Consider the following 21,895-nt stretch of genomic DNA (forward strand, 5'->3'; position numbering starts at 1 on the left):
ATCTCCATTGTTTACCTGAGGTGCCTTTTAGTTGTGCCTATTAAAATATGGAGAACAAAAATGTTGAGGTTCCAAAATTAGGGAAAGATCAAGATCCACTTCCACCTCGTGCTGAAGCTGCTGCCACTAGTCATGGCCGAGACGATGAAATGCCAGCAACGTCGTCTGCCAAGGCCGATGCCCAATGGCATAGTACAGAGCATGTCAAAACCAAAACACCAAATATCAGTAAAAAAAGGACTCCAAAACCTAAAATAAAATTGTCGGAGGAGAAGCGTAAACTTGCCAATATGCCATTTACCACACGGAGTGGCAAGGAACGGCTGAGGCCCTGGCCTATGTTCATGGCTAGTGGTTCAGCTTCACATGAGGATGGAAGCACTCAGCCTCTCGCTAGAAAACTGAAAAGACTCAAGCTGGCAAAAGCACCGCAAAGAACTGTGCGTTCTTTGAAATCCCAAATCCACAAGGAGAGTCCAATTGTGTCGGTTGCGATGCCTGACCTTCCCAACACTGGACGTGAAGAGCATGCGCCTTCCACCATTTGCATGTCCACCATTTGCATGCCCCCTGCAAGTGCTGGAAGGAGCACCCGCAGTCCAGTTCCTGATAGTCAGATTGAAGATGTCAGTGTTGAAGTACACCAGGATGAGGAGGATATGGGTGTTGCTGGCGCTGGGGAGGAAATTGACCAGGAGGATTCTGATGGTGAGGTGGTTTGTTTAAGTCAGGCACCCGGGGAGACACCTGTTGTCCGTGGGAGGAATATGGCCGTTGACATGCCAGGTGAAAATACCAAAAAAATCAGCTCTTCGGTGTGGAGGTATTTCACCAGAAATGCGGACAACAGGTGTCAAGCCGTGTGTTCCCTTTGTCAAGCTGTAATAAGTAGGGGTAAGGACGTTAACCACCTCGGAACATCCTCCCTTATACGTCACCTGCAGCGCATTCATAATAAGTCAGTGACAAGTTCAAAAACTTTGGGTGACAGCGGAAGCAGTCCACTGACCAGTAAATCCCTTCCTCTTGTAACCAAGCTCACGCAAACCACCCCACCAACTCCCTCAGTGTCAATTTCCTCCTTCCCCAGGAATGCCAATAGTCCTGCAGGCCATGTCACTGGCAATTCTGACGAGTCCTCTCCTGCCTGGGATTCCTCCGATGCATCCTTGCGTGTAACGCCTACTGCTGCTGGCGCTGCTGTTGTTGCCGCTGGGAGTCGATGGTCATCCCAGAGGGGAAGTCGTAAGCCCACTTGTACTACTTCCAGTAAGCAATTGACTGTTCAACAGTCCTTTGCGAGGAAGATGAAATATCACAGCAGTCATCCTACTGCAAAGCGGATAACTGAGTCCTTGACAACTATGTTGGTGTTAGACGTGCGTCCGGTATCCGCCGTTAGTTCACAGGGAACTAGACAATTTATTGAGGCAGTGTGCCCCCGTTACCAAATACCATCTAGGTTCCACTTCTCTAGGCAGGCGATACCGAGAATGTACACGGACGTCAGAAAAAGACTCACCAGTGTCCTAAAAAATACAGTTGTACCCAATGTCCACTTAACCACGGACATGTGGACAAGTGGAGAAGGGCAGGGTCAGGACTATATGACTGTGACAGCCCACTGGGTAGATGTATGGACTCCCGCCGCAAGAACAGCAGCAGCGGCACCAGTAGCAGCATCTCGCAAACGCCAACTCTTTCCTAGGCAGGCTACGCTTTGTATCACCGCTTTCCAGAATACGCACACAGCTGAAAACCTCTTACGGCAACTGAGGAAGATCATCGCGGAATGGCTTACCCCAATTGGACTCTCCTGTGGATTTGTGGCATCGGACAACGCCAGCAATATTGTGTGTGCATTAAATATGGGCAAATTCCAGCACGTCCCATGTTTTGCACATACCTTGAATTTGGTGGTGCAGAATTTTTTTAAAAACGACAGGGGCGTGCAAGAGATGCTGTCGGTGGCCAGAAAAATTGCGGGACACTTTCGGCGTACAGGCACCACGTACAGAAGACTGGAGCACCACCAAAAACTACTGAACCTGCCCTGCCATCATCTGAAGCAAGAAGTGGTAACGAGGTGGAATTCAACCCTCTATATGCTTCAGAGGTTGGAGGAGCAGCAAAAGGCCATTCAAGCCTATACAATTGAGCACGATATAGTAGGTGGAATGCACCTGTCTCAAGTGCAGTGGAGAATGATTTCAACGTTGTGCAAGGTTCTGATGCCCTTTGAACTTGCCACACGTGAAGTCAGTTCAGACACTGCCAGCCTGAGTCAGGTCATTCCCCTCATCAGGCTTTTGCAGAAGAAGCTGGAGGCATTGAAGAAGGAGCTAAAAGGGAGCGATTCCGCTAGGCATGTGGGACTTGTGGATGCAGCCCTTAATTCGCTTAACAAGGATTCACGGGTGGTCAATCTGTTGAAATCAGAGCACTACATTTTGGCCACCGTGCTCGATCCTAGATTTAAAGCCTACCTTGGATCTCTCTTTCCGGCAGACACAGGTCTGCTGGGGTTGAAAGACCTGCTGGTGACAAAATTGTCAAGTCAAGCGGAACGCGACCTGTCAACATCTCCTCCTTCACATTCTCCCGCAACTGGGGGTGCGAGGAAAAGGCTCAGAATTCCGAGCCCACCCGCTGGCGGTGATGCAGGGCAGTCTGGAGCGACTGCTGATGCTGACATCTGGTCCGGACTGAAGGACCTGACAACGATTACGGACATGTCGTCTACTGTCACTGCATATGATTCTCTCAACATTGATAGAATGGTGGAGGATTATATGAGTGACCGCATCCAAGTAGGCACGTCACACAGTCCGTACTTATACTGGCAGGAAAAAGAGGCAATTTGGAGGCCCTTGCACAAACTGGCTTTATTCTACCTAAGTTGCCCTCCCACAAGTGTGTACTCCGAAAGAGTGTTTAGTGCCGCCGCTCACCTTGTCAGCAATCGGCGTACGAGGTTACATCCAGAAAATGTGGAGAAGATGATGTTCATTAAAATGAATTATAATCAATTCCTCCGCGGAGACATTGACCAGCAGCAATTGCCTCCACAAAGTACACAGGGAGCTGAGATGGTGGATTCCAGTGGGGACGAATTGATAATCTGTGAGGAGGGGGATGTACACGGTGATATATCGGAGGGTGAAGATGAGGTGGACATCTTGCCTCTGTAGAGCCAGTTTGTGCAAGGAGAGATTAATTGCTTCTTTTTTGGGGGGGGTCCAAACCAACCCGTCATATCAGTCACAGTCGTGTGGCAGACCCTGTCACTGAAATGATGGGTTGGTTAAAGTGTGCATGTCCTGTTTTGTTTATACAACATAAGGGTGGGTGGGAGGGCCCAAGGACAATTCCATCTTGCACCTCTTTTTTCTTTTCTTTTTCTTTGCATCATGTGCTGATTGGGGAGGGTTTTTTGGAAGGGACATCCTGCGTGACACTGCAGTGCCACTCCTAGATGGGCCCGGTGTTTGTGTCGGCCACTAGGGTCGCTAATCTTACTCACACAGTCAGCTACCTCATTGCGCCTCTTTTTTTCTTTGCGTCATGTGCTGTTTGGGGAGGGTTTTTTGGAAGGGACATCCTGCGTGACACTGCAGTGCCACTCCTAGATGGGCCCGGTGTTTGTGTCGGCCACTAGGGTCGCTAATCTTACTCACACAGTCAGCTACCTCATTGCGCCTCTTTTTTTCTTTGCGTCATGTGCTGTTTGGGGAGGGTTTTTTGGAAGGGACATCCTGCGTGACACTGCAGTGCCACTCCTAGATGGGCCCGGTGTTTGTGTCGGCCACTAGGGTCGCTAATCTTACTCACACAGTCAGCTACCTCATTGCGCCTCTTTTTTTCTTTGCGTCATGTGCTGTTTGGGGAGGGTTTTTTGGAAGGGACATCCTGCGTGACACTGCAGTGCCACTCCTAGATGGGCCCGGTGTTTGTGTCGGCCACTAGGGTCGCTAATCTTACTCACACAGTCAGCTACCTCATTGCGCCTCTTTTTTTCTTTGCGTCATGTGCTGTTTGGGGAGGGTTTTTTGGAAGGGACATCCTGCGTGACACTGCAGTGCCACTCCTAGATGGGCCCGGTGTTTGTGTCGGCCACTAGGGTCGCTAATCTTACTCACACAGTCAGCTACCTCATTGCGCCTCTTTTTTTCTTTGCGTCATGTGCTGTTTGGGGAGGGTTTTTTGGAAGGGACATCCTGCGTGACACTGCAGTGCCACTCCTAGATGGGCCCGGTGTTTGTGTCGGCCACTAGGGTCGCTAATCTTACTCACACAGCTACCTCATTGCGCCTCTTTTTTTCTTTACGTCATGTGCTGTTTGGGGAGGGTTTTTTGGAAGGGCCATCCTGCGTGACACTGCAGTGCCACTCCTAGATGGGCCCGGTGTTTGTGTCGGCCACTAGGGTCGCTAATCTTACTCACACAGCTACCTCATTGCGCCTCTTTTTTTCTTTGCGTCATGTGCTGTTTGGGGAGGGTTTTTTGGAAGGGACATCCTGCGTGACACTGCAGTGCCACTCCTAGATGGGCCCGGTGTTTGTGTCGGCCACTAGGGTCGCTAATCTTACTCACACAGCTACCTCATTGCGCCTCTTTTTTTCTTTGCGTCATGTGCTGTTTGGGGAGGGTTTTTTGGAAGGGCCATCCTGCGTGACACTGCAGTGCCACTCCTAGATGGGCCCGGTGTTTGTGTCGGCCACTAGGGTCGCTAATCTTACTCACACAGCTACCTCATTGCGCCTCTTTTTTTCTTTGCGTCATGTGCTGTTTGGGGAGGGTTTTTTGGAAGGGACATCCTGCGTGACACTGCAGTGCCACTCCTAGATGGGCCCGGTGTTTGTGTCGGCCACTAGGGTCGCTAATCTTACTCACACAGTCAGCTACCTCATTGCGCCTCTTTTTTTCTTTGCGTCATGTGCTGTTTGGGGAGGGTTTTTTGGAAGGGCCATCCTGCGTGACACTGCAGTGCCACTCCTAGATGGGCCCGGTGTTTGTGTCGGCCACTAGGGTCGCTAATCTTACTCACACAGCTACCTCATTGCGCCTCTTTTTTTCTTTGCGTCATGTGCTGTTTGGGGAGGGTTTTTTGGAAGGGCCATCCTGCGTGACACTGCAGTGCCACTCCTAGATGGGCCCGGTGTTTGTGTCGGCCACTAGGGTCGCTAATCTTACTCACACAGCTACCTCATTGCGCCTCTTTTTTTCTTTGCGTCATGTGCTGTTTGGGGAGGGTTTTTTGGAAGGGACATCCTGCGTGACACTGCAGTGCCACTCCTAGATGGGCCCGGTGTTTGTGTCGGCCACTAGGGTCGCTTATCTTACTCACACAGCGACCTCGGTGCAAATTTTAGGACTAAAAATAATATTGTGAGGTGTGAGGTATTCAGAATAGACTGAAAATGAGTGTAAATTATGGTTTTTGAGGTTAATAATACTTTGGGATCAAAATGACCCCCAAATTCTATGATTTAAGCTGTTTTTTAGTGTTTTTGGAAAAAAACACCCGAATCCAAAACACACCCGAATCCGACAAAAAAAATTCGGTGAGGTTTTGCCAAAACGCGTTCGAACCCAAAACACGGCCGCGGAACCGAACCCAAAACCAAAACACAAAACTTGAAAAATTTCAGGCGCTCATCTCTAATATTGTCCTACAGTACGTGACCCCTGGCGTAAACGGAGAATCTCGGATGAAGCTGAGGTTACCCGGCCTGGCTCGTCGAAGATGCGCCTGAATGTTGACACGAATGCAGTGTAAGAAGATAGCAGGGTGTCGGACCTCTCCCATAACGGTGATGCCCAGTCAAGGGCGGAGCCACTGAGAAGAGAGATGATGTAGGCAATTTTTGTACGGTCACTGGGAAAATTGCCAGGTTGTAGCTCAAACTGAATCTCACACTGGTTGAGAAATCCCCTGCAGAATCTTGGAGATCCGTCAAATTTTGCTGGCGTTGGAAGATGAAGACGTGGAGCAGAAATGGGTAAGGTGGGTGGGGTTATAGCTGGAGTCACTGTGGTTGACGCACCAGATGCGCCTGATCCACGGAGAGTTGTCTGAATCCCATCCAGCCGAGTAGAGAGATCCTGGAGACAGCGGATGATGTGGCCCTGTGCAGCCTCCTGATGTTCTAGTCGGGCTGCCAGTTCTTGCATCGGCCTGGCCGCTTGATCCTGGTCTCCGGCTGGATTCATTAGGTCAGTGCTTACTGTCACAACTGAGGGCCTGAGATGACGGGAGGCAGCCTCAGTTGTAGAGGCTGAGATGTACCGGAACCTGGGAGGTTGTATCAGACCCCTGGACATGTAAGTAACATGAATAATAACTGCCCGAAGGCGTGACCACGACAACTTAGATAAAAGTCAATGATGTTTATTATGATAACTCCGCAACACAGCAGCAGTAAAAGAAAACGTAAAAGTCAGCAAATAATAAATACAGTTCCTGGGTATTACAGGATGGCAGGAGCCACAGGGCACTGGTAGTGTGAGATAGTTCTTATGATCTTCTAGATGGAAAGTCCTTACCAGGCCCGACTGTAGCAATGGAGATAACCCAGGATTGTGCCAGCTGGTGTTCCAGGAAAAGCTGGGTTGCTGAAGGTAAAACAGCTGCTGTGGATACTGGCTGGAACCAGACTGTTGTTAGCACGGAGTGGATACTGGCTGGAACCAGTTAAATAATAAATGAACTTGGGAGCGATGAAATATGAACTGAAATGTAGAACTTGAGAGCGGAGAAATAATAATACCGGTGGAGAGTGGTAAAGTGTAGAAAGGACACCGGCCCTTTAAGGGAAGCTGTACTCTGCTGGAAGCTGAGCTGGAAGCAGGTAATGTTGTAGCTGGAAACAGATGAATCCACAATGGATTGGAGAGTCAGGCTACACCGCAGGTGGAATGCTGGTGCGGGTCTCTATGGTGGAAGTCTTGAGACAGGAGCTGGAACCTGGAAGACAATCACAGGAGAGAGACAAACAGGAACTAGGTTTGACAACCAAAGCACTGACGCCTTCCTTGCTCAGGCACAGTGTATTTATACCTGCAGCAAGGAAGGGATTGGCTAGGCAATTATGCAGATTAACAATACTGACAACAGATTGGAGGAAATGATCAGCTGACAGAATCCAAGATGGCTGCGCCCATGCAGACACTTGGAGGGAAGTTTGGTTTGTAATCCATGTGGTAATGAAAACAGTAATGGCGGCGCCGGCCACTGGAGACAGGAGACGCCAGGCTGACAAGTGCACATCCAACCACGCGGACACAGCGGAGGCCGCGGCTGACGTAATCGCCACTCTGACACTCTGCATGCAGAAGCTCAGGGACGGCGGCGGAGGCCGCGGGAGACGCCATGCCAGATGTAATAAGGCGTTACTGTGACAGCGTCTCAGAGAGACAGGAGAGGATGCAGGAATGTGAACATTAGGATAACAGATGGGATCCGGTCCTGGAGCGCTGAGCCAGCCTTAGGAGGCATCTGGTGGGTAAGAAATGGCGTCCAGATACCCGGATCGTGACAGTCAGATCACAACTAATTCGATAATCCAACGCGTTTCGTCTCTCACAGACTTCATCAGGGGTACATCTTATTAGAGTAATTAGCCTCAAACAATCAATGGATTAATTTGCTCTGGGATATTAACATCGGTAAAAAGTTGATCATCCACTATGAGTACATAGCCACTATATATATATATTCTACACACACATTTATAGACCAGTGCGAGAATATGGATTTGGACACAGGTCCTCTTTATACCACATTCGTGCACTTGACACGAGCGCTTGCCGCCATTCAGTCACAATAACCCTCATTAAGGGGGACATGTACTAAGCAGTGATAAGATTGGAGAAGTGAGCCAGTGGAGAAGTTGCAACCGATCAGCTGCTCTGTATACTTTTATAGTATGCAAATTATAACTGTGATGTTAATGCTGATTGGTTGCCATGGTCAACTTCTCCACTGACTCACTTTTATCACTGCTTAGTACATCTCATCATATATAACACATTTCAATATACTGCCACGCCAAGGACTCAAACCCACAACCTGCTGCATCACAGCCAAACATCCCTCCCTAAGAACCACTTGATCCTGCATAAAAACGATGAGATTTTGAACTACGTGAAGCTACCTGCACCCCGTATAAACATATCCAGCACCATAATCTAGCAGATCCATGCAGTGTGCAGCCACACATCCAATCCCTTGCAGCCACACACTACATAGATCTGCTTAGCCACAACGCTGATCCCCCCTTTAGATTTTGGAATTCTCTATCTTTCTATGCAGGGCCAGATAGCTCAATGAACAGAGTATCCGACTGCAATGCCACTGGCAAAGGGTTTAAATCCCGGACACACCAGCATCCCACAATGTAATTAAAGGACAGAGCTACTGAACAACAAAGAACTATCAAGTCAAGTCCATTAATGTTGTATATAGGTATTAGCAATGGAAGGGGCAGGAGACAGGAGCATTCAGGAGATGCTGGGCTTCAAAAAGGAGGGAAGCTGCAAGTGAAAGTAATTAGATAATGCTGCCAACAGCGCCCCCTACCCTGCAGTGCTATGTGCAGGGCAGCTACGGTTACAGCCCTGCCTGTATCTCACTGATAGATAACACCTGTCCTCTACATCACTGATAGATAACACCTGTCCTGTACATCACTGATAGATAACACCTGTCCTCTACATCACTGATAGATAACACCTGTCCTGTACATCACTGATAGATAACACCTGTCCTCTACATCACTGATAGATAACACCTGTCCTCTACATCACTGATAGATAACACCTGTCCTGTACATCACTGATAGATAATACCTGTCCTGTACATCACTGATAGATAACACCTGTCCTGTACATCACTGATATATAACACCTGTCCTGTACATCACTGAGAGATAACACCTGTCCTGTACATCACTGATATATAACACCTGTCCTGTACGTCACTGATAGATAACACCTGTCCTGTACATCACTGATAGATAACACCTGTCCTGTACATCACTGATAGATAACACCTGTCCTGTACATCACTGAGAGATAACACCTGTCCTGTACATCACTGATAGATAATACCTGTCCTGTACGTCACTGATAGATAACACCTGTCCTGTACATAACTGATAGATAATACCTGTCCTGTACATCACTGATAGATAATACCTGTCCTGTACGTCACTGATAGATAACACCTGTCCTGTACATCACTGATAGATAACACCTGTCCTGTACATCACTGATAGATAACACCTGTCCTGTACATCACTGATAGATAATACCTGTCCTGTACGTCACTGATAGATAACACCTGTCCTGTACGACACTGATAGATATTACCTGTACTGTACGTCACTGATAGATAATACCTGTCCTGTACGTCACTGATAGATAATACCTGTCCTGTACGTCACTGATAGATAACACCTGTCCTGTACGTCACTGATAGATATTACCTGTCCTGTACGTCACTGATAGATAATACCTGTCCTGTACGTCACTGATAGATAACACCTGTCCTGTACGTCATTGATGGACAATACCTATCCTGTACGTCACTGATATATAACACCTGTCCTGTATGTCACTGTACGTCACTGATAGAAAATACCTGTCCTGTACGTCACTGATAGATAACACCTGTCCTGTACATCACTGATAGATAACACCTGTCCTGTACTTCACTGATAGATAACACCTGTCCTGTACCATCACTGTCAGAAAACACCTGTCCTGTACATCACTGATAGATAACACCTGTCCTGTACGTCACTGATGGATAACACTGTCCTGTACGTCACTGATAGATAACACCTGTCCCGTACATCACTGATAGATAACACCTGTCCCGTACATCACTGATAGATAACACCTGTCCCGTACATCACTGATAGATAACACCTGCCCCGTACATCACTGATAGATAACACCTGTCCCGTACATCACTGATAGATAACACCTGTCCTGTACATCACTGATAGATAACACCTGTCCTGTACATCACTGATAGATAACACCTGTCCTGTACGTCCTTGATAGATAGCACCTGTCCTGTACGTCACTGATAGATAATACCTGTCCTGTACATCACTGATAGATCAAACCTGTCCTGTACATCACTGATAGATAATACCTGTCCTGTACATCACTGATAGATAATACCTGTCCTATACTTCACTGATAGATAACACCTGTCCTGTATGTCACTGATAGATATTACCTGTCCTGTACGTCACTAACAGATAACACCTGTCCTGTACATCACTGGTAGATAACACCTGTCCTGTCGTCACTGATAGATAATACCTGTCCTGTACATCACTGATAGATAATACCTGTCCTGTACGATACTGATAGATAATACCTGTCCTGTACGACACTGATAGATAACACATCTCCTGTACGTCACTGCTAGATAACACCTGTCCTGTACATCACTGATAGATAATACCTGTCTTGTACATCACTGATAGATAATACCTGTCCTGTACGATACTGATAGATAATACCTGTCCTGTACGACACTGATAGATAACACCTCTCCTGTACGTCACTGCTAGATAACACCTGTCCTGTACATCACTGATAGATAATACCTGTCCTGTACGTCACTGATAGATAACACCTGTCCTGTACGTCACTGCTAGATAACACCTGTCCTGTACATCACTGATAGATAATACCTATCCTGTACATCACTGATAGATAATACCTGTCCTGTACATCACTGATAGATAATACCTGTCCTGTACATCACTGATAGATAATACCTGTCCTGTACTTCACTGATAGATAACACCTGTCCTGTACGTCACTGATAGATATTACCTGTCCTGTACGTCACTGATATATAACACCTGTCCTGTACGTCACTGCTAGATAACACCTGTCCTGTACATCACTGATAGATAATACCTGTCCTGTAAGTCACTGATAGATAACACCTCTCCTGTACGTCACTGATAGATAACACCTGTCCTGTACATCACTTATAGATAATACCTGTCCTGTACGACACTGATAGATAACACATGTCCTGTACATCACTGATAGATAATACCTGTCCTGTACGACACTGATAGATAACACATGTCCTGTACATCACTGATAGATAACACCTGTCCTGTACGACACTGATAGATAACACATGTCCTGTACATCACTGATAGATAATACCTGTCCTGTACGTCACTGATAGATAACACCTGTCCTGTAAGACACTGATAGATATTACCTGTACTGTACGTCACTGATAGATAATACCTGTCCTGTACGTCACTGATAGATAACACCTGTCCTGTACGACACTGATATATATTACCTGTACTGTACGTCACTGATAGATAATACCTGTCCTGTACGTCACTGATAGATAACACCTGTCCTGTGCGTCACTGATAGATAACACCTGTCCTGTACGTCACTGATAGATAATACCTGTCTTGTACGTCACTGGTAGATAACACCTGTCTTGTACGTCACTGGTAGATAACACCTGTCCTGTACGTCACTGATAGATAACACCTGTCCTGTACGTCACTGATAGATATTACCTGTCCTGTACGTCACTGAAAGATAACACCTTTCCTGTACGTCACTGATAGATAACACCTGTCCTGTACGTCATTGATGGACAATACCTATCCTGTACGTCACTGATAGATAACACCTGTCCTGTACGTCACTGATAGATAATACCTGTCTTGTACGTCACTGGTAGATAACACCTGTCTTGTACGTCACTGGTAGATAACACCTGTCCTGTACGTCACTGATAGATAACACCTGTCCTGTACGTCACTGATAGATATTACCTGTCCTGTACGTCACTGATAGATAACACCTTTCCTGTACGTCACTGATAGAAAATACCTGTCCTGTACGTCACTGATAGATATCACCTGACCTGTACATCACTGATAGATAACACCTCTCCTGTATGACACTGATAGATAACACCTGTCCTGTACATCACTGATAGATAACACCTGTCCTGTACCATCACTGTCAGAAAACACCTGTCCTGTGCATCACTGATACATAACACCTGTCCTGTACATCACTGATAGATAACACCTGTCCTGTACGTAACTGATGGATAACACTGTCCTGTACGTCACTGATAGATAACACCTGTCCCGTACATCACTGATAGATAACACCTGTCCCGTACATCACTGATAGATAACACCTGTCCCGTACATCACTGATAGATAACACCTGTCCCGTACATCACTGATAGATAACACCTGTCCCGTACATCACTGATAGATAACACCTGTCCTGTACATCACTGATAGATAACACCTGTCCTGTACATCACAGATAGATAACACCTGTCCTGTACGTCCTTGATAGATAGCACCTGTCCTGTACGTCACTGATAGATAATACCTGTCCTGTACATCACTGATAGATCAAACCTGTCCTGTACATCACTGATAGATAATACCTGTCCTGTACATCACTGATAGATAATACCTGTCCTATACTTCACTGATAGATAACACCTGTCCTGTACGTCACTGATAGATATTACCTGTCCTGTACGTCACTAACAGATAACACCTGTCCTGTACATCACTGGTAGATAACACCTGTCCTGTCGTCACTGATAGATAATACCTGTCCTGTACATCACTGATAGATAATACCTGTCCTGTACGATACTGATAGATAATACCTGTCCTGTACGACACTGATAGATAACACCTCTCCTGTACGTCACTGCTAGATAACACCTGTCCTGTACATCACTGATAGATAACACCTGTCCTGTACGTCACTGATAGATAACACCTGTCCTGTACATCACTGATAGACAATACCTGTCCTGTACATCACTGATAGATAACACCTGTCCTGTACATCACTGATAGATAACACCTGTCCTGTACATCACTGATAGATAATACCTGTCCTGTACGTCACTGATAGATAATACCTGTCCTATACATCACTGATAGATAATACCTGTCCTGTACATCACTGATAGATAACACCTGTCCTGTACATCACTGATAGACAATACCTGTCCTGTACATCACTGATAGATAATACCTGTCCTATACATCACTGATAGATAATACCTGTCCTGTACATCACTGATAGATAACACCTGTCCTGTACATCACTGATAGATAATACCTGTCCTGTACGTCACTGATAGATAACACCTGTCCTGTACATCACTGATAGATAACACCTGTCCTGTACGTCACTGATAGATAACACCTGTCCTGTACGTCACTGATAGATAACACCTGTCCTGTACATCACTGATAGATAACACCTGTCCTGTACGTCACTGATAGATAACACCTGTCCTGTACGTCACTGATAGATAACACCTGTCCTGTACGTCACTGATAGATAACACCTGTCCTGTACGTCACTGATACATAACACCTGTCCTGTACATCACTGATAGATAATACCTGTCCTGTACGACACTGATAGATAACACATGTCCTGTACATCACTGATAGATAATACCTGTCCTGTACGACACTGATAGATAACACATGTCCTGTACATCACTGATAGATAATACCTGTCCTGTACGTCACTGATAGATAACACCTGTCCTGTAAGACACTGATAGATATTACCTGTACTGTACGTCACTGATAGATAATACCTGTCCTGTACGTCACTGATAGATAACACCTGTCCTGTACGACACTGATAGATATTACCTGTACTGTACGTCACTGATAGATAATACCTGTCCTGTACGTCACTGATAGATAACACCTGTCCTGTACGTCACTGATAGATAACACCTGTCCTGTACGTCACTGATAGATAATACCTGTCTTGTACGTCACTGGTAGATAACACCTGTCTTGTACGTCACTGGTAGATAACACCTGTCTTGTACGTCACTGGTAGATAACACCTGTCCTGTACGTCACTGATAGATAACACCTGTCCTGTACATCACTGGTAGATAACACCTGTCCTGTACGTCACTGATAGATAACACCTGTCCTGTACATCACTGTTAGATAACACCTGTCTTGTACGTCACTGGTAGATAACACCTTTCCTGTACGTCACTGATAGATAACACCTGTCCTGTACGTCATTGATAGACAATACCTATCCTGTACGTCACTGATATATAACACCTATCCTGTATGTTACTGTACGTCACTGATAGAAAATACCTGTCCTGTACGTCACTGATAGATAACACCTCTCCTGTATGACACTGATAGATAACACCTGTCCTGTACATCACTGATAGATAACACCTGTCCTGTACCATCACTGTTAGAAAACACCTGTCCTGTACATCACTGATACATAACACCTGTCCTGTACATCACTGATAGATAACACCTGTCCTGTACATAACTGATAGATAACACCTGTCCCGTACATCACTGATAGATAACACCTGTCCCGTACATCACTGATAGATAACACCTGTCCCGTACATCACTGATAGATAACACCTGTCCTGTACATCACTGATAGATAACACCTGTCCTGTACATCACTGATAGATAACACCTGTCCTGTACATCACTGATAGATAACACCTGTCCTGTACGTCCTTGATAGATAGCACCTGTCCTGTACGTCACTGATAGATTATACCTGTCCTGTACATCACTGATAGATAACACCTGTCCTGTACATCTCTGATAGATAATACCTGTCCTGTACGATACTGATAGAAAACACCTGTCCTGTACATCACTGATAGATCAAACCTGTCCTGTACATCACTGATAGATAATACCTGTCCTGTACATCACTGATAGATAATACCTGTCCTGTACTTCACTGATAGATAACACCTGTCCTGTACGTCACTGATAGATATTACATGTCCTGCACGTCACTATCAGATAACACCTGTCCTGTACGTCACTGGTAGATAACACCTGTCCTGTCGTCACTGATAGATAATACCTGTCCTGTACATCACTGATAGATAATACCTGTCCTGTACGATACTGATAGATAATACCTGTCCTGTACGACACTGATAGATAACACCTCTCCTGTACGTCACTGCTAGATAACACCTGTCCTGTACATCACTGATAGATAACACCTGTCCTGTACGTCACTGCTAGATAACACCTGTCCTGTACATCACTGATAGATAATACCTGTCCTGTACATCACTGATAGATAATACCTGTCCTGTACATCACTGATAGATAATACCTGTCCTGTACATCACTGATAGATAATACCTGTCCTGTACTTCACTGATAGATAACACCTGTCCTGTACGTCACTGATAGATATTACCTGTCCTGTACGTCACTAACAGATAACAACTGTCCTGTACGTCACTGCTAGATAACACCTGTCCTGTACGTCACTGCTAGATAACACCTGTCCTATACGTCACTGATAGATAATACCTGTCCTGTACGATACTGATAGATAACACCTGTCCTGTACATCACTGATAGATCAAACCTGTCCTGTACATCACTGATAGATAATACCTGTCCTGTACATCACTGATAGATAATACCTGTCCTGTACTTCACTGATAGATAACACCTGTCCTGTACGTCACTGATAGATATTACCTGTCCTGTACGTCACTAACAGATAACACCTGTCCTGTACGTCACTGGTAGATAACACCTGTCCTGTCGTCACTGATAGATAATACCTGTCCTGTATATCACTGATAGATAATACCTGTCCTGTACGATACTGGTTTATAATACCTGTCCTGTACGACACTGATAGATAACACCTCTCCTGTACGTCACTGCTAGACAACACCTGTCCTGTACATCACTGATAGATAACACCTGTCCTGTACGTCACTGCTAGATAACACCTGTCCTGTACATCACTGATAGATAATACCTGTCCTGTACATCACTGATAGATAATACCTGTCTTGTACATCACTGATAGATAATACCTGTCCTGTACTTCACTGATAGATAACACCTGTCCTGTACGTCACTGATAGATATTACCTGTCCTGTACGTCACTAACAGATAACACCTGTCCTGTACGACACTGATAGATATTACCTGTACTGTACGTCACTGATAGATAATACCTGTCTTGTACGTCACTGGTAGATAACACCTGTCTTGTACGTCACTGGTAGATAACACCTGTCCTGTACGTCACTGATAGATAACACCTTTCCTGTACGTCACTGATAGATAACACCTGTACTGTACGTCATTGATAGACAATACCTATCCTGTACGTCACTGATATATAACACCTATCCTTTATGTCACTGTACGTCACTGATAGAAAATACCTGTCCTGTACGTCACTGATAGATATCACCTGTCCTGTACATCACTGATAGATAACACCTCTCCTGTATGACACTGATAGATAACACCTGTCCTGTACATCACTGATAGATAACACCTGTCCTGTACCATCACTGTTAGATAACACCTGTCCTGTACATCACTGATACATAACACCTGTCCTGTACATCACTGATAGATAACACCTGTCCTGTACGTCACTGATAGATAACACCTGTCCTGTACATCACTGATAGATAACACCTGTCCTGTACATCACTGATAGATAACACCTGTCCTGTACGTCACTGATGGATAACACTGTCCTGTCCGTCACTGATAGATAACACCTGTCCTGTACATCACTGATAGATAACACCTGTCCTGTACGTCACTGATGGATAACACTGTCCTGTACGTCACTGATAGATAACACCTGTCCTGTACATAACTGATAGATAACACCTGTCCTGTACATCACTGATAGATAACACCTGTCCCGTACATCACTGATAGATAACACCTGTCCCGTACATCACTGATAGATAACACCTGTCCTGTACATCACTGATAGATAACACCTGTCCTGTACATCACTGATAGATAACACCTGTCCTGTACATCACTGATAGATAACACCTGTCCTGTACGTCCTTGATAGATAGCACCTGTCCTGTACGTCACTGATAGATAATACCTGTCCTGTACATCACTGATAGATAACACCTGTCCTGTACATCACTGATAGATAATACCTGTCCTGTATGATACTGATAGATAACACCTGTCCTGTACATCACTGATAGATCAAACCTGTCCTGTACGTCACTGATAGATAATACCTGTCCTGTATGATACTGATAGATAACACCTGTCCTGTACATCACTGATAGATAATACCTATCCTATACATCACTGATAGATAATACCTGTCCTGTACTTCACTGATAGATAACACCTGTCCTGTACATCACTGATAGATAATACCTGTCCTGTATGATACTGATAGATAACACCTGTCCTGTACATCACTGATAGATAATACCTATCCTGTACATCACTGATAGATAATACCTGTCCTGTACTTCACTGATAGATAACACCTGTCCTGTACATCACTGATAGATAACACCTGTCTTGTACATCACTGATAGATAACACCTGTCCTGTACATCACTGATAAATAATACCTGTCCTGTACATCACTGATAGATAACACCTATCCTGTACATCACTGATAGATAACACCTGTCCTGTACATCACTGATAGATAACACCTGTCCTGTACATCACTGATAGATAACACCTGTCCTGTACATCACTGATAGATAATACCTGTCCTGTACATCACTGATAGATAATACCTGTCCTGTACTTCACTGATAGATAACACCTGTCCTGTACATCACTGATAAATAATACCTGTCCTGTACATCACTGATAGATAACACCTATCCTGTACATCACTGATAGATAACACCTGTCCTGTACATCACTGATAGATAACACCTGTCCTGTACATCACTGATAGATAATACCTGTCCTGTACATCACTGATAGATAATACCTGTCCTGTACATCACTGATAGATAACACCTGTCCTGTACGTCACTGATAGATAACACCTGTCCTGTACATCACTGATAAATAATACCTGTCCTGTACATCACTGATAGATAACACCTATCCTGTACATCACTGATAGATAACACCTGTCCTGTACATCACTGATAGATAACACCTGTCCTGTACATCACTGATAGATATTACCTGTCCTGTACATCACTGATAGATAACACCTGTCCTGTACGTCACTGATAGATAACACCTGTCCCGTACATCACTGATAGATAACACCTGTCCCGTACGTCACTGATAGATAACACCTGTCCTGTACGTCACTGATAGATAGCACCTGTTCTGTACATCACTGATAGATTATAATGTGATTATTCCTATTGATACTTACACTGGGTTGTTGTTGTCTGGAGAGTTCCCAACACGTACCTCGGCCCCCAGGAGCCGCTCACCACAGCAATCTTCCCGATTTGCCACAATAATGGATAAACTCTTGTATATTTTGCTGAGTTCCAGCCTCCACCAGGGATTATCTTCACCATTGGTGTGAGTGCATGAACCTTTCATAAAAGCACCATCTCTAATGCCATCAATGGCGTTTGTGGCGTAAGATTTTACAGACTCTTGATACACAGAGCTCTGAGTGACCTGTCCATCCCTGGCTAAATTAATGCCTGAAACAAGAAGGAAGAGTTTGTCAACATTCACAAAATATTGTGCTATATATAAAAAAAAAAAAAGTAGAGATGAGCGGGTTCAGTTTTACTCGGATTTACTCGAATCTCCTTATTGGCTCTTGGATGTCAAGTGTTTTGGTTAGCCAATAAGAAAAATCCGGAAAATCTGATTTTGCGATAAACTCATAAGCACCTATCCACTTACCCTCACCTGTTTGCCATTCCATCCCCCTCACCGCTCTGAGACATGAATGGTCCTCGCTGTCTTCCATCCCTTACATCCTCACCCCTCAGAGATATGCCTGGTCCTCACTGTCTGCCATCCCTTACCTCCTCACCCCTCTAAGATATTCCTAGTTCTTGCTGTCTGCCATCCGTTACCTCCTCACCCATCTGAGACATATCTGATCCTCTCTGTCTGCCATCCCTTACCTCTTCACCCCCTCTAAGACATACGTGGTCATCGTTGTTAGCCCTCCCTTACCTCCTCACCCCTCTGAGACATGCCTGGTCCTCAACGTTTGCCAGCCCTTACCCCGTCACCCCTCTGAGACATGCCTGGTCCTCGCTGCCTGCCTTCCCTTACCCCCTCACCCCTCTGAGATGTGCCTGGTCCTCGATGTCTATCTTCCCTTATCTCCTCACCCATCTGAGGCATGCTTGGTTCATTCTGTCTGCCATCCATTGCCTCCTCACCCTTCTGAGACATGACTGATACTCACTATATGCTGTCCCTTACCTTCTCACCTCTGTGAGATATTCTTGGTCCTCGCTGTCTACCATCCATTACCTCTTCACCCCTCTGAGACGTGCTTGATCATTGTTGTCTGCCATCCCTTACCTCCTCACCCCTCTGAGACATGCCTGGTCCATGCTGTCTGCAATTCCTTGCCTCCTCATGAGATATGCCTGATACTCACTATCTGCTGTCCCTTACCTCCTTACCTCTCTGAGATTCCTGGTCCTCACTGTCTGTCATCCATTACTTTTCACCCCTCTGAGACATGCCTGGTCTTTGCTGTCTGCCATCCCTTGCCCCCTCACCCTTCTGAAACATAAGCAGTTTTTGTTTTCTGCCATCCATTACCCCCTTCACTACTATGAGACATGTCTTGTACTCTATGGAACCACTTTATTTTATCCTTTAATCAAAAAATATTAGAATTGGAGGAGAATGAAATACCTTGCGGGTTGGGATTGCAGCACTGGCTCTGCCTCAGCACTCCTGCCACCACTGTCACCAGGAGGAAGATCTGCATCCTACAGGAAGATAACACAGAACATCTGTGTAACAGCATTACATTAGGGTTGCTAGGAGGACCAGGACCCATAAACTTTCTAGAAAGGGAATCTGCATTGAGGTGCTGTTTCTCTGGACAATGCTAAACCTCAAATTTGAACAGCTGTAGGGCCAGAAACCAGTGAATCACACGAGCATTCACCTCCTTGTCTGTGTGTAGGGTGTAAGGGTGCATGGTCAGTCATTAGCCGGAATTCTCACCCCAACAAATATATCTCAGTGACTCTACTGCCCATTTAATCACCAAGCGCTCCTGCTCCACAGTTGAATACTTGTGTTCTCTGGGCAGCAATTTCCGGCTAAGGTAGAGGATGGGTCTCTCTTCCCCTACTACCTCTTGGGAAAGGACTGCCCCTAACCCTGTCCCAGAGGCATAAGTCTGCAAAACAAACTGCTTTCTTAAATCAGGAGCTTGCAATACAGGCTCTGAGCACAAAGCTTGCTCTAAATCCTGCCCAGCAGTCTCTGTGGGCCTAGACCATTCTATCTTGTCTGGGGACTGTTTCCTCAGACATTCAGCTAAGGGTGCCGCCCTAGTGGCAAAATCAAGTATAAACCTATGATAATAGACCATCAGACCAAGGAATGTCCGGCGTTGGGACTTACACTTTGGCTTAGGCCATGTAAGGCTGCTTCCACCTTGTTAGGTTGAGGTTAAACGTACCCTCAGCCTACAATATACCCCAGATACTTTGGCTCTACCATTCCGATGGCACACTTTTCCAGGTTAGCTGTGAACCTGTGTGCCCATAGAGATTGTACCACTGCCTTCCCCTTTGGGAGATGTGACTCCCAGTCAGAGCTAAAAATGACAATGTCATCTAAATACACTGCTGTACATTCCTTGTGTGGCTGGAGCAATTTATTCATAGCTCTATGGAAAGTTGCAGCGGCGCCATGCAAACCAGAGGGCAGCACTATATACTGGAACAAACCCTGTGGGGCAGAGAAGGCTGTCGTTGCTTCGGCAGCTTCTGTCTGAGGAATTTGCCAGTGCACCTTCGTTAAACCTAACGTGGTGAGATACTGGCTTGTTGCTGAATTTTCTACCAGTTCGTCAACCCAGGGCCTAGGATAGGATTCAAACTGAGAAACTTTATTGATCATTCTGAAGTCATTACAGAATCTCAAAGCTCCTTAAGGCTTGGACACTAAAACAATGGGACTATTCCATTCACTGTTTGACTCCTCTGTGACCCCCTAGGTGCAGCATCTCTTCCACCTCCCATGTTACTGCTGCCTGTTTGGCCTCAGCACAGGGGTTTAGTACCTAGCATTTCCTTGGCTGGAACCACCCACCTTCACCAAACATAAACTAGGGGGTATGGTAATTGGGAGGGCATAATGGGGATTGCTCCATGACTGGTGAAGAAGGTGATCCCTCCATCGGAAACAGTCCATGCTCCGGCTGCAGGAAAGCAGCCAGGCCAGTTTTATCCCAGGTCTTATCCCTCAAAAGTTGATGTTTCTTTCTGCAACACCACAATATTGACAAGCCCCGTGAGATATATTTTGTGACTAGAACTTCCTTCTGCACTATTCTCCTGGGCGAAAGTCTCCTCAAGGCTGGCTGGCTGAGTATCCTACTCTGAGTCTGTGGCCTGGAGTACAATCTGCTCAGCCATCTTGGGTGTTCCCACCAGTTCGATCTTGGCTGTACTGGAACATGGATCTAGGTTCACAGGGACAGTGGCATTAACATCTACATTTACTGCATTCACTGTTACATGTCCTGGCTGAAAATCATTGTCCTGATTAGAGGCAGGCAATTCACGCTACCCACAATGCCGGTCCACAATGCACTCAGGTGCCTTAGAGTGGAGCAACATATTCCCTTCCAGTTCCTTCACTAATGTTGTTTTCAACATCTCTCCAAGCGCAACGTTATCATATGATGTCTGTGCCGCTGATGTGATTCCAGGGCCAGCTGCCAGGCCACACTATTTGAGGACTGTGGGAAGAGAGGCAGACCACCCTGACGGCACACTAGATTCCATGAAACTCGACTGTCGGGTGGAAGGTACCTGAGCAGGCAGGACAG

At 45.7% G+C, this 21,895-nt stretch overlaps 1 protein-coding gene across 1 annotated transcript in view; it reads right to left on the bottom strand.

The window, feature by feature from the left end:
• The window catches only part of LOC134928726 (uncharacterized), a 236,200-nt gene that overhangs the window by 39,512 nt on the left and 174,793 nt on the right, over positions 1 to 21,895 (bottom strand). Inside the window, exons 5-7 of the mRNA XM_063924742.1 lie at positions 21,442 to 21,605; positions 19,738 to 19,814; positions 18,269 to 18,551 (exon numbers count right to left, since the gene is read on the bottom strand). Coding sequence (XP_063780812.1) covers positions 18,269 to 18,551; positions 19,738 to 19,814; positions 21,442 to 21,605 — 524 coding nt within the window. The remainder of the gene's footprint in view (positions 1 to 18,268; positions 18,552 to 19,737; positions 19,815 to 21,441; positions 21,606 to 21,895) is intronic.

Source organism: Pseudophryne corroboree, chromosome 5 (genome assembly GCF_028390025.1).
Source record: "Pseudophryne corroboree isolate aPseCor3 chromosome 5, aPseCor3.hap2, whole genome shotgun sequence".
Taxonomy (NCBI): Eukaryota; Metazoa; Chordata; class Amphibia; order Anura; family Myobatrachidae; genus Pseudophryne; species Pseudophryne corroboree.